General features: G+C 41.6%; 1 protein-coding gene across 5 annotated transcripts; it reads left to right on the top strand.

Annotated features, from left to right (window-relative positions):
- Positions 1-334: 334 nt before the first annotated feature.
- On the top strand, positions 335-12,204 carry PRKAB2 (protein kinase AMP-activated non-catalytic subunit beta 2). 5 transcript variants are annotated; one of them, XM_044239052.1, is made up of 9 exons: positions 335-447; positions 754-934; positions 4,726-4,892; positions 5,721-5,814; positions 6,046-6,166; positions 8,901-9,034; positions 9,746-9,814; positions 10,693-10,729; positions 11,907-11,991. In XM_044239052.1, exons 2-9 carry the CDS (start codon positions 779-781, stop codon positions 11,909-11,911), a joined length of 783 nt encoding a protein of 260 aa, XP_044094987.1. In that variant the 5' UTR covers positions 335-447; positions 754-778; the 3' UTR covers positions 11,912-11,991. The 5 variants fall into 5 exon arrangements, with proteins under 5 accessions (XP_044094987.1, XP_044094986.1, XP_044094984.1 ...); XM_044239051.1 differs by lacking the exon at positions 10,693-10,729 and having other exon boundaries at positions 335-443; positions 11,907-12,204; XM_044239049.1 differs by lacking the exon at positions 10,693-10,729 and having other exon boundaries at positions 11,907-12,204.
- Positions 12,205-13,275: the final 1,071 nt, after the last annotated feature.

Genomic DNA, 13,275 nt, shown 5'->3' with positions numbered 1-13,275 from the left:
GAGAAAACGTTTGGGCTAACCTGAAGCCAGGTGAGGCGGCCGGGAAGAAAGCGCCGCATCTCCAGGTACAGACCACCTGAGCCCAGGGAGGTGGCCCTAATTATCATCCGGAGACCGTTTCCTCCCGAAGGCAGGCCCTGAAGCTGACCGCACTAGCGGTTTCTGGTCCAGTGCCACGGGAGGGCATTTCCCCGAGGCTAACCGCATTGCTGGCGCCCCCGCCCGGCGCTGGAGGCTGCCCACCATAGAGGCGATGGCGGCTAGAGGGGCCCGCGAGCTTCAGGAGCCGTCGCCGCGCGGCTGTAGGGAACGCGCGCGGGGCGGGTCTCGCGCCACTGGCCTTGTAGCCATTTTAGGAGGAAACCCGGATCGCTAGCCCCGGGCGCGGCTTCAATTTCAATAACTTTATTGGTGGCCTTATTCGCAGAACAGCCATCGCACTAGTGGGTAGGGGAGGGGGGAGAGCATCACGGGAGGTGATTGAGGAGGGGGACGCCCCCGGGCAGTGAGCGCTGGGATGCCGGGTGTTCCCGAAAGTGGGTTTCCTGAGCAGCAGGCGTCGAGAGGGTTTTTTTTTTGGGGGGGGGGGCGGGTTCGGGCGCTCCCGGAGGCGGGGGAAAGAGGGGACCCCGGGCACGGCTTCTCTGGGGCGGGGATTCCCTTGTCTGGGTCCCCAGGCGCAGGGGCGGAGTCGGGGGCGCCCCTGACGCGGCTGCCGGGGTGTTCCTAGTCCTGTGTTGTTCCACACGGCAGGTGGCCCCCGACTCGAGCTGCAGCCATGGGAAACACCACCAGCGACCGGGTGGCTGGCGAGCGCCACGGCTCCAAGTCTTCACGCGCTGAGGGCGCCGGCGGCCATGCGCCGGGCAAGGAGCATAAAATCATGGTGGGGAGTACCGACGATCCTAGCGTCTTCAGCCTGCCGGACTCCAAGGTGAGCGCCCCCCCGCCCTCAATGGGCGCAGCTGCAGCAGGCTGGGGGTCAGAGCTCCTCCTCCCCTTCCTGGTTCTTATCACACTGAGCCAGGTTGCGGTTTTCTGAATTAGAGGAATTTGGGGGGGACGGAGATGTTGGGGGTAATTACTACTGCGGTGCTCTCTCAGAATAGGATAGAGGCAGAGTTTTTGTTTCTCGATTAATCTTTTGGCCATATTTTTACTATGGGGACTGTAAGCCCCCACCCCTACCCCATCCCTGGATTTTCTAACTGGCAAGTGCCCGCTTTTAGAGTACTGATGAGTTTATAGGTTGTAAACCCTGGCAGAAAACTCAAGATGGTTGGTTGCCTGAGTTGCTGATCATCGGCGGCAGTTTCTCAAATTTACCCTGTGGTGGGTAAATGAACTTCTTTTTCCTGGCAGTTTCTATGCATCCGTATCATTTTTGCCCTTCTAAGAATTCCGCGCTTCTGATCCTTACCCTCTTTGGCATGATTGTGAGCAGCAACCACTTGCTTATTTGATACTTTTTACTAGTCTTGGGGGTCAAGAAAGGACTGCTCAATTTTCATCTCATACTTTATATTGAGGTGCTTCTTTCACGCCCAGTTATATTCTGTAGTAGGAGATCAAATGATTCCAGGATTTTTTCACATCCAGTAGTACGTGCTGTTAGCTTCACTGAAAAAGGGCAACCCACAGCTGCCCGGAAGACCTAGCTCTTAAATGCAAGGACTTTCAGAAAAGTGGCAACTTGTGCTCACCCATAGAAGAGTTAGATGGAGCTGACAGCAATGTGCTTACCATCCGAATGTTTCTATTCACATTTAGAGCTGTCAGCATGAAATACAATGATCCCTGCAGGCAGTACGAGTGGGATCAAGTACAAAAATTGAGGGATTGAAGAGATTCAGGTGCATTTGATGTTTCCTGTCATTTCAAACCTTTCACCAAACTGGGGTTTTAGAGAGTAAAGAATGCTTTGCCCCGTAGGTAACACATAAAATTTGGATTCTGTTTATTTTCTTGAATCCCAATTGAGAGCATAACTACAGAAAAAGAAGTGAAGGGGATAAAAGGAAAAAAAAAAAAAAAACACTTCCTGGGGTTTCTTCTCCATTCCTTTCTTCTATCTCCCACTTCAGAACTTCTTCCTCAACATTTGGGCCATCTATCCAGTCATTTGAATTTACTTCTTCAAAGCTTTCTCAAGGTGATCCACCTCATAATTTTACCCTTTTCCTACATCGATGACTCAGGATTTAAGTACAGTGTATTGTCAGACTGTGACTGCAGTAACCCGTGTGCTGGATAAAAGCCCAGGTTGGTCCATCTGAAATGGAGCCTATTTTGTTTCATTCTTTCCCTAACCTCAGTCTTGCCATTTGTGAATAAGGACATTGTTTCAGGTAATTCCTAAGGCCTCTTCTACATTTAAATTTTATAGTTCTCAATCTAGTCTCTTTACATCTTCCTTCATTGTTTTACTTAAACATTTTCAAACTGTAGTTCTCATTGTTTTGCCTCTTTTCCTGATGATTTTGGTGACGATTTAACTTGGAGTAAATGGTCTTTCTGTTAGCTGAACACAGGCCTGCCACAGGAGTGTCATGTCATATGTGGAAGTTCTTTCTTCCAAAGCTAGGCATATTAATAGTTTCTAGCTTTCAAATTCTGAACTGAAAATACTAAATCATGAAAGTAACTCATAGAACAGTGGAGGTGGGGCCTACATTGCTTCAAATGCCACCAGTCTTCAGAGGACTAGTTCACTGGTTCTCAAACCTATTTGCACATTAGAATCACTTGAGATTTGTTTAAACACTGCATGGAAATTCGGAAACATATTGCATGTTTCAGAGTAGAATGTGTAATGAACTCCTATATACTCATCACCCAGTTTAAACAATGATCAAATTGTGAACAAATTTATATCTTCTATACCCCAAGCCACTCTCCCCCCCAGTTATTTTGAAATGAATTCCAGACATCCTATCAAATATTATTTTATCTGTAAATATTTTAGGATGTATCTGTAGAGTTTTTTCCTTTATTTTAACAATCAGTATTATTCTCTGTGAATTTTTTTAAAAACAGATTCCTAGGCCCTATATCTAAATCAGAATCTGAGAGTTATTCTTAGGCATATGTAAAAATTTCTGTCATTCTAATGCAACCAGTCAGGCAACAGTGCATTGCCTTAAGAGTATGGAGATAAAGCTTTTCACTTATGACTTTTCCTTATGTAATGTGAAAGTCCCTTCACTTGTTTCTCTGTTTACTTAAGTTTATACTGCTCCTCTTGTCTCACAGTATAGTTTTGAGGACTATTGAGAGACCGTATGGAAGGTAGACTACCCTAGCCATTTTCAAAGTAAAGCCCAAATGAATAAGTTAATCCTTTTTTTAACTCACATTATTTTATTTGGCGATGTTTTTACTTGATACAGTACAGTCCTGTTTACCAAAGTCATTTAAACCAATCTGAAGTGGGGATCAGCAAACTTTTTCTGTAAGGGACCATACAGTAAATATTTTAGACCTTGTGGACCATACAGCCTCTGTCAGTTCTTCAGTTTTGCTTAGCATGAAAGCAGTTATAGATAATATTTAAATGGAAGAGTGTGTCTATTTTCCAAAGGAGTTTATTTATAAAAGCATATGACGGGGCGCCTGGGTAGCTCAGTGAGTTAAAGCCTCTGCCTTTGGCTCGGGTCATGATCCGGGCGTCCTGGGATCCAGCCCCGCGTGGGGCTCTCTGCTCAGTGGGGAGCCTGCTTCCCCCCTCCCTCTTTGCCTGCCTCTCTGCCTACTTGTGATCTCTGTCTGTCAAATAAATAAAATCTTAAAAAAAAAAAAAAAATAGAAAAGCATATGGCTCCCTGGCCATAGTCTGCCAACTCTTGTTCTAAAAGATGGTTAATTTGCTATTGGAACCGCTTTTGTAAAAGGAAGCTTTGTTTTTTATCTGATCCTCTGATTCTCAAAAATTAAGAAACCAGGGGCTCCTGGGCTACTCAGTGGGTTAAGCCTCTGCCTTGGGCTCAGGTCATGATCTCACGGTCCTGGGATCAAGCCCCACATTGGGCTTTCTGCTCAGCAGGGAGCCTGCTTCCTCTCCTCCAACCGCATCCCTGCCTGCCTGTCTGCCTATTTGTGATCTCTCTCTGTCAAATAAATGAATAAAATCCTTAAAAATTTTTTTTTAAAAAATTAAGAAACCAATGATACAATTTTCCTATACTTTTAATGTCCTTTTTGTAACCAATTAGCCAAAATGAAGTTTATGAATTACTTATGAATTTCAGTGTCTCAAACTTGCATTACAACTGATAATTCAGAGCTATTCATATTTACATGTGAAAAATACCTGGATAACTTTATTGTTTTTTATGGAAGTGTACTTTTTTTTCATATTTTTTTCTCTTAAAGAGAGTCAGAAGCATGTCGTAATTGCCTGCTTGTAGGTTAATCTGGAACAGGGAGAAGTAAGCTTCCCCCACCTCTTTTCTGAAAGGGAGATCCTCAGGCTCTGAAAGGGCGAGTGATCTAATCAAACTCTAAAGTTAGGGTGTGCTTAGGGCAACCGTTGAGCATAAGCCAATTGACCATTTGGTCCTAGATGGGTTATTTCTCTATAGTATATTAAAAATCTGATTCAGTTGCTAACTTCAAGGCTTACTGATCCTTCCCAGAAACCTAGCACCTCTCTCTGCCCTAGGGAGGAGAGTGACCTTTTAAGAGTTCCTGGGTCACAATTTAGGGATGACCTAATGCTTCTTACAGCTCCCTGGGGACAAAGAGTTTGTATCATGGCAGCAGGATTTGGAGGACTCCGTAAAGCCCACACAGCAGGCCCGGCCCACTGTTATCCGCTGGTCTGAAGGAGGCAAGGAGGTCTTCATCTCTGGGTCCTTCAACAATTGGAGCACCAAGATTCCACTGATTAAGAGGTGAAGACGAGTATCTTGGTTGAGTCTACAGGGTCTAGGAGTACAGACCTGATTTTCCTACTCAGGAGAGAGACCTGGCTGGACTGCTCCTCTCCACCCACTAGGGACTCTCTCTAGAACATTTTCTGTGGCCAGTGATTACATCTGTGGCTTTTTTTTTTTTTTTTTTTTAATCTCATAGTGAGTCAGAAATGCTTAACCAGTTAGAATGTCATTGCCTCAGAGGAACTTATCATACAGCTTTGTGGGTACATTCTCTAGGACTGTGTTAACACAAGTCCTGTTTATGCCTGTGGGAAGTCATCTGTAACTAGCTGAGCCCACTTGTTCTGACTTCTGCACTAAAAACACAATTGATGTTCTAGGTAGTAATGTGAGCTGTTGCTTGCAGAGCAATTATGAACTACTTGGTAATCAGAACGGCCCTTTTTCAGTAGGTTATTTTTCAGAAAGTGCTCACCAAAATATGGAAAATGGTACCTTGAGGCACTTCTGTATTCTGAAGCTACCTGCTATCTTCTTTACACTTATGAAGGATCTGTTCCTACTGAAGCAAATTAGTTGTACTAAGGTGAATCATTTTGGGGGATTAACATCTATTATTCTTTTCCAGATATTAAGAACTAAAGTTATTGGGAGGGGCTGGCAAATATGTGCTCAAGGTGATACAGAAAAGGAGAATGTAGCATTTTTTTATTCCAGTGGGGACAATTGCCTAGGAATGTGGGAGATCACTGTTGTATGTTGTGAGTGTCTCATGGTTTTTACATTGACATTCTGTCTTCTAATAGGAACGTGGCTTGTTTAACCTTCTGTTTTCTTCTGTAGCCATAATGACTTTGTTGCCATCTTAGACCTTCCTGAGGGAGAGCACCAGTACAAGTTCTTCGTGGATGGACAGTGGGTTCATGATCCATCAGAGGTAAGGCCTTGATCTCCAAGGGTAACCATTAACTTACTTTGACCTTTTGTCTCTTATTCCCCTTGGTGTCAATGTCATTGCTCTCAGGATTGATGGGCTCCTACACTGGAGGATTTCTCTCTTGATTAAAGATGGAGGTGTCGAGCATGATCATTTTTTAAAATAGGAGAGTTAGATGGAAGAGATGAATTTAAAACAGGGTATATGAATATTTTCCTTTCATTGTTTCAGCCTGTGGTTACCAGTCAGCTTGGCACAATTAACAATTTGATCCATGTCAAGAAATCTGACTTTGAGGTGTTTGATGCTTTAAAGCTAGATTCAATGGAAAGCTCGGAGACATCTTGTCGAGGTAATTTTATAGTATTTGCTCATTCTTTTTTTAAAAATTTTTTTTTATAACTTTTTTTTTTTAAGATTTTATTTATTTATTTGACAGACAGAGATCACAAGTAGGCAGAGAGAGAGGAAGGAAAGCATACTTCCTACTGAGCAGAGAGCCTGATGCAGGGCTTGATCCCAGGACCCTGGGATCATGACCTGAGTCCAAGGCAAAGGCTTTAACCCACTGAGCCACCTAGGCGCCCCGTATTTGCTCTTTCTTAATGTTTTTCTTATAATGCATGTTTCTTCCCAAGAGTGGTTTTGTTTTTCGTTTTCTCAGGAATCCTCTGAATCACATACGTGTTTTACAGCCATATATATATATATATCTATATATATGTTTGTCCTCTGAACATTTAGGTCTTGTCTGAGAGGAAAAAAACTCAGTCTAGTGTACTTAATTTCAAACTTTTTAACCAAGATCTACAGTAAGACATTTTTTTTACACATTGTAACCCAGTCTCTCTCTTCCCACCTCTCTTCCTGTTTCCATCTCTCTCCCTCTCTTTCTGTCTCACACACACACACACAAACACACACATGCACACTGTAAGACGAGTTTCAGCAGAATGTCTGTCTTTGTTATATGTGATACACTCTATTTTCTATTTTATCCTTTCTTTCATTAGCCACTAATGGATTATAGTCCATAGTTTAAAAAGCTGTTTCTAGCAATATTTCAAGTTTTCATTGACTTTCTGGCAGTTTCACCAGCTGAGACTAGTTCTGTCTGGTTTGCCTTGTTTAGTTGCCTCTGCATTAGCTTAACCCTGCCAGTTTGATAGCTAGGCTGGGTGTTCTACAGTTTTATATGGCCCTCCAGCTATGACTGTCTCTGGGAAGAAAGGGTTACAAAACCCCCACAACTCTTTTATGTGTATGTTAACTGAAATTTTATAAGTTTTTGATGAAAAAATAATTTTCCTGTTAGAGGAAAAGACCTGTATCCTTTTGTTTCTCCCAACCTTACTTTTTCCCATGGCTTTCATCACATTTGCTACAGCATCAGAAGACTGATTTGCTAACCACTCTCACAGTTACCATTTTAGTTATTATATTAAAGGCTGTAACTGTCTAAAGAATTGTGCACCCTGTTCCCAGTGGGTATACTGTTCCCTTGTGAGTTCAAAGCCTGCCCAGGCTACTCACCAGCTTTGAAGTCGCGCACAGGTCCTTCAGCCTTTCTGGTTCTCAGTTCCGTATCACGAAAATCAGAGGCTTAGAATCTCAGTTGATTCTCATCTGTGAAGACACGACCCAAAGTGGAATCTCAGGGCACAGAGGTGGCTTATGCAGCTTCTAAAAGACCAATCAAGGGTATAATAATTGTAAAATTATTATTTTATAATTTTTAAAATTATAAAAATATTTTAAAATTATTTTATAATTTTATTAATTGGAAAATTGTAAAAATAGTTTTCATTATACAAGCCCAGTAAGTAAAGCTGAACATTCATTTTGACTGGTGGGGCAGTGATTAACAAAGGCTTAATTATACTGAGTTAAGTGATGAGACCACTTGCAATTCTACATTTTTGGATTATATTATTCTAGAGAAGCAACTGATGAGCAGTAGATAGGGAATCATCATTGTGTAAAAGAAGACGTGCATACTTTTGATATCTCACTCTTCCCTCTTTCACCAGTTTCCTGATCTACTTTGTGTCTGTATGGATTTCCCCATTTGGGACCTTTTCATATAAATGGGATCATGCAGTGTGTGATGTTTGGTGTTTGGCTTCTTTCACTTAGCACATTTTCAGGGTTCATCCATGTTGTAATATGTCTCAGTACTTCACACCTTTTTATGGCTGAATAAAGTTCCACTGTAGGGATTCATTAGCCGATGCACATTTGGATCATTTCCACTTTTTGTATGTTAAAAACAATGTTCTCAACATTTGCGCTTAAGTCTTTGTGTGGACTTGTTTTCATTTCCCAAGAGTATAATTTCTGGGTCATATGCCAACTTCAAGTTCAGCTTTTGGAGAAACTGCCCAACTGTTTTCCAAAGTTCCTGCACCATTTTACATATCCAGCAGCAATGGGGATTGTACAAATGTTCCAGTTTTTCCACATCCTCACCAACCATTATTACTGTGTGTGTTTTTATTACAGCCATCTTAATGAGTGTGAAGTGTTACTTGATTTACATTTCCATAACAACTACTACGTTGTTAGTAATCTTGTCCTCATTGTTGCAATCTATGTAGTACCAGCAGTCTTAGTGTTTATAGCCTTGTTATCTGTTCTTGTGTGGAAAAAAGAAAAAATCTAATTTTTTCACATCTTTTGGCAGTTTACAAGGCATTGTCACGTCTGTTATCTCCTTTGACTCCTGTGAAAACATTGTGAAATAGGGTAGAGATTATCTTTCAGTTTATTAATGAAGAAATTGACCATATTAGAAGGATTTGTTCTAATCATACAACTGATAAATAGAGTAGCTCTTCTCTGAACCTATGCTTTTCACTTCTCATCCCCTCCTCTGTTGTCTACATCATGTTACCATGTTGAGGAATTTCAGAGTTCCTATTCAAGAAGACTCAGACTTTTTCTTTGCATCACAGTTGTAGACCAGCAGGTTACAAGTTTATGATCTATGACTGTATTTAATATTAGCTGCCATGTATTGATGGTTTTTTCCATGCAGTTTTACTAGCTCCACAACTTTCCCTTATATTTGGATAAATCTCTTCCAGACCTTTCCAGCTCTCCCCCAGGGCCTTATGGTCAAGAAATGTATGTGTTTCGATCTGAGGAGAGATTCAAATCCCCACCCATCCTACCTCCTCACCTTCTTCAAGTTATTCTTAACAAGGACACTAATATTTCTGTGAGTACTCTGAGAGAATTGCTGCAGCATCTGGGGGTTATTAGGACCATTGGAGCCAAAGTTAGTAATCCTAGAGGTAGGGGTTATTACAAAGCTGTGTCGAGAATGTCGAGAATATAAATCATATACATATCAATAGCATTACAGGTTCCTTTTTCCAGGGTCGCATTGTTACTTTTCCAGGTACTAATACCAAAATTCATAGTTATCTTCTGGTCCTAATGAATTAGACCTAGAGCCATGGATTACTAGAGCCAATTTCTGGGACTTCCAGTCCAACACAAGATAAGACATACGTACCATTTGGGGATATACAAAGGGAGTATAAGGGATTTGGGTTGGTTTTTGGTTTCTTTTTTCCGTATAATTTACATCTTTAGTCAATCCACTTGATTCCCACTAAGATTATTTTGTCTCTTAACACAAATCTTCTATATGTGTTGTGGGCAAGATTTTTGTTTTAGTGCTATTAAAGGAGATAAATAGATGCTAAGGCTTAGAGTTTCTGTCCTGGACTCAGAATTTTCCTAATTCTCTGTAATGAGAACATAAAAATTGATATGTACTAGGGTGAGTGTATTATTTAAAAGAAATACACATTCTAGTTTAGCATTTCTCAACAGTTCCAAAGAGCTCTAAGGAAGAGTAAACTGTTTCAATCAAAACTGTGTACTTGACTCCATTTAGTGATTTTTTAAATTTCTCTCTTAGTGTGACCCAGCCTTGCTTCCTGAGCCCAATCATGTTATGCTGAACCATCTCTATGCATTATCCATTAAGGTAAGTGGTGGGCCTGCCTCTTTCCCAAAATGGGAGGGCCGGGGTAACATGTTTTCTCCAGTGCTTACTTCTCCTGCTACCTCACTGATGCTAAAGCTGGGTGTAAGGTCAAATTATAGGAGATGAACTTCCTTTTTTTTTAACTGGTATGTGGGTTTTTTGTTTGTTTGTATTTAATCTTAGTCCCCATCCCTATGTTCTGGCTAGCTGAATTGCCCTGTGATTGAATGAACTTGTTCACTTCCTGGTTTCTTTCTGGATAGCTATACCTTTTGTACCACCTACTTCATTAGATTGGAGTTCACAGCACTAGGATTTCATTTGCAGGCAAAACAAGCTGATCTTCCAGTTCAGAGAATGCTTGGATGTGATTAAGGCTTTTGCTTTTTAAAGGTGGATATGAGCTGCTCTTGAGTGCTGCATCTCTCCACTACACCAGGTGAAGGAGGAATGTGACCAGATTTTCTCTGTCCCCTCCAATTCTAGAGTCCTTAGCTTCTCTGCCCTGTTAGAGTCTGGGTTGAAAATACCTTTTCAGTCTTGTCATGTCTTTGTGGTTTGGCTATTGGAATGGAGTTTTATATGGCTCCGTAGTTATCAGACTAGGCTGACCCTTGTCAGAATCACCTGGGGAAATTTGTAAAAATACAGTTCCAAAGCCTACAGTCCCAGAGATTCTGAACAAGTCATCTAGGATGGACCCCCAGTACTTGTTTTTTTAGGCTGCTTTTATTTCTTAGGTGTGCAGCCAGATTAGGGAAATCACTGATACAGCTACCTTTAACAGATTATGTGGTACTTTTCAAATATATATTATTGAATTTAAATTTTATAATAACCTTGTGAGGTAAGTATTATTTTTAACCCCTGTTTTATAGATAAAGAAACTAAGGCTCAGAGAAGGTCATAATACCAGTAAGTACCAGAGAGAGGACTCAGGTCCTCCTGTCCTCACTCCACGTTCTTTCCTAGAGATCTCTGTGCCAGGTCTTTCCAAAGTTTTTCTCTCCTCTGCTCTTCATTTCTGCCAAACCGTTCCTGGAGCCAAATTTTTTTTACCTTCCTAGCGTCTGTCATATTTAGGCTGTGATCAGCATACTCTGGTCACAGAATGTTAATCTGAGCAGCATTCATTGTAGATAACTCAGTGTATGGGAGATTGGGAAGATGCATTGGTTTCTCAGTTGGATTTGCTTGGGTTCTTTGAATCAGACTGAATTTTGCCTCCTGTAACTGCTCCTTGACTATCAACTGATGCTCCCGGGCCTATCATCTCCTCCTATGGCATACCCTTGAGCTGTAACACAGCCAGGGAAAGAGTACCTCTTACTTGGCACATTGGTTCTAATGCAGATCAGGGTCTTGATTACTGTGATTCAGCTTGCCCTTGACCCACTCCAGGTTCTGTCAGAGTGTTTACGCTGTTTGAGTTGATCCATTGGATTGAGTGTCTTTTCAAGGAAGATTTTTGGGGTCTACTTTTGTTCAAGGATAGAGAGGGATTCCTGAGTCTCCTCTTGATTAGAATGAACTTTTAAAGTTCATCCCTGCATGAAACGGAAATTAGACTTGCTTTGGGGCTTGGAAATGGAAAAAAAATAAAATCACTCCCCTTTCTTCTCACTGCATTTTAGACTTCTACAAATGAATGTCAGGATATCTTCCCTTCTGTCACACTAGTTTTAAGCCCAGTATTCAAATTTGAGGTAGGGAAGGGAGTAAGACGGTAGGAAAGTAATATTTCTTCAGCATCTGCTATGTGTCAGGTACTGTGCCAGATAGTCTCCTATAACTTTCATGGTAGGTGTTATCCTTTGTCCTGATGAGAAAAAAGGCTTAGAAGCATCAAGTAGATTATGCAAGGCCACAAATAGAGTAACAGTTGGAGGCAGGATTGGAATTTAAGTTAAATTGAACCAGCCTGTTTATATGATATCAACTCTCTCTGGGTTTTGTTTGTTTGTTTGTTTTGTGTTTTTTTTTTTCCCCCAACTCTCTCTGTTAAAAGTAAGTGACTGTGAAGTACTGGTGGCTGGAAGAGCCACCTGTCATCTGAACTAACGAATCAGCTATATATTTCTTTTTGTCGCAGGATAGTGTGATGGTCCTTAGTGCAACCCATCGCTACAAGAAGAAGTATGTCACTACTCTGCTGTATAAGCCCATCTGAAGGGATCCCTTCCTGCCTCCCAGGATTTAAGAGAAGCATCTCCCTTGCCTTTCTGGACTGGACCAGTCTTACCAAGACTGGAAGGCTAATTTGCTTTGAGGCTGATATGTGTGTTTCAGAGCCTTTGAGTAGGATGCTCGGCTTTTGCATTCGATTGCAGATGGGAGCTTTATGAGTTTATGGAATTTATTTTAAGACAAAAAAGTTATATAAATATATGTGTGTGTGTATTATATATGCATATATATATATAATATGCATATATATATATAATACACACACATATACATATGCATATATATATGCATATATATATATAATACACACACACACACATACATGAGAGGAAGGTTAATGGAAGCCTCCTAGCTAGATGTGTTCTCTCTGCTTATGGGGACTCACCAAAACCAGTTTGGGGGAGCTCAAGAAAGACCAATTACAGGAAGCTTGTTCCCTAAAATGGATGAAGAGCCAACTCTCAGGATCCTTGTTGGGTAGAGATTCTACCACTGCTACCTTGGCTTTCCAAGGGATGGGCTTGTGCCAGACTTCTGCCCCACTTAAAGTTGCCTCCTTACAGAGGCAGCTTTCCCTTGCATGGGGTCTCTGTATTCCTAGAGTATGTGGCACTGTCTGTGCTTTTTTTGATACCAGATGCCCCACAGGAACCCTTTCTCATCTCATTTGATAACCTCCCTCAGATCCTATACCTGACCCATCCCTAATACAGAAGTCACTGGCCAGTGACCCCTTTCAAAGGCTATGTGAGACCTGACCTACCACACAGACTGGGGCTTCCAGGAAGTCTCCTTTTCAGCCCAGCACAGGCCCAGGCCACTTTGTTACCACTTGTTTTCCCTTCTACTAAAGAAATATGTCTCAGCATTATAAGAAAGGCAGAGGGCAGAAGGTCTACTTTCTTAGTTTAGTGCCACAGCTTAGGCTGTCTTGACACATGCCCAGAGGTTAGTCCCACCTGGCCTGGCCCTGCTTCCGTATTTTCTTTTGCAGAGCAGACAGCTTCGAAGGTGGGAGTAGAACCAGGGAACACTTTAATGTCTTTTATCTTTGGGAGATTTTTATGTGCCTACATTTTTCTTTAGTTAAAAAAATGCCTCTTCATGATTCTTAAGACACTGAATAGGAAAATTTTAGGCTCTTGATAAATGGTTCCCAAGATTCTTCAACAGGAGAGAAGTAGTCTAGCCCTCTGTAGTCTTATATTAGTGTGGCCAGCCCTGTGCACATCACTAAACAGTGTTTTAGAAACAAATTCGGGTTCCTTTGGTGC

Source organism: Neovison vison, chromosome 2 (assembly GCF_020171115.1).
Source record: "Neovison vison isolate M4711 chromosome 2, ASM_NN_V1, whole genome shotgun sequence".
In the NCBI taxonomy this organism is placed as follows: Eukaryota; Metazoa; Chordata; class Mammalia; order Carnivora; family Mustelidae; genus Neogale; species Neogale vison.
Note: the sequence above shows the minus strand (reverse complement) of the source record. Positions and strands in the feature narration are given on the sequence as shown.

Bases quoted from the DNA above. Each gene is read 5' to 3' on its own strand.
- PRKAB2 (XM_044239051.1), top strand. From the start codon at position 779: ATGGGAAACACCACCAGCGACCGGGTGGCTGGCGAGCGCCACGGCTCC. The intron at 935-4,725 runs GTGAGCGCCCCC...TGCTTCTTACAG, and splicing joins TCAGCCTGCCGGACTCCAAG to CTCCCTGGGGACAAAGAGTT. The intron at 5,815-6,045 runs GTAAGGCCTTGA...TCATTGTTTCAG, and splicing joins GGGTTCATGATCCATCAGAG to CCTGTGGTTACCAGTCAGCT.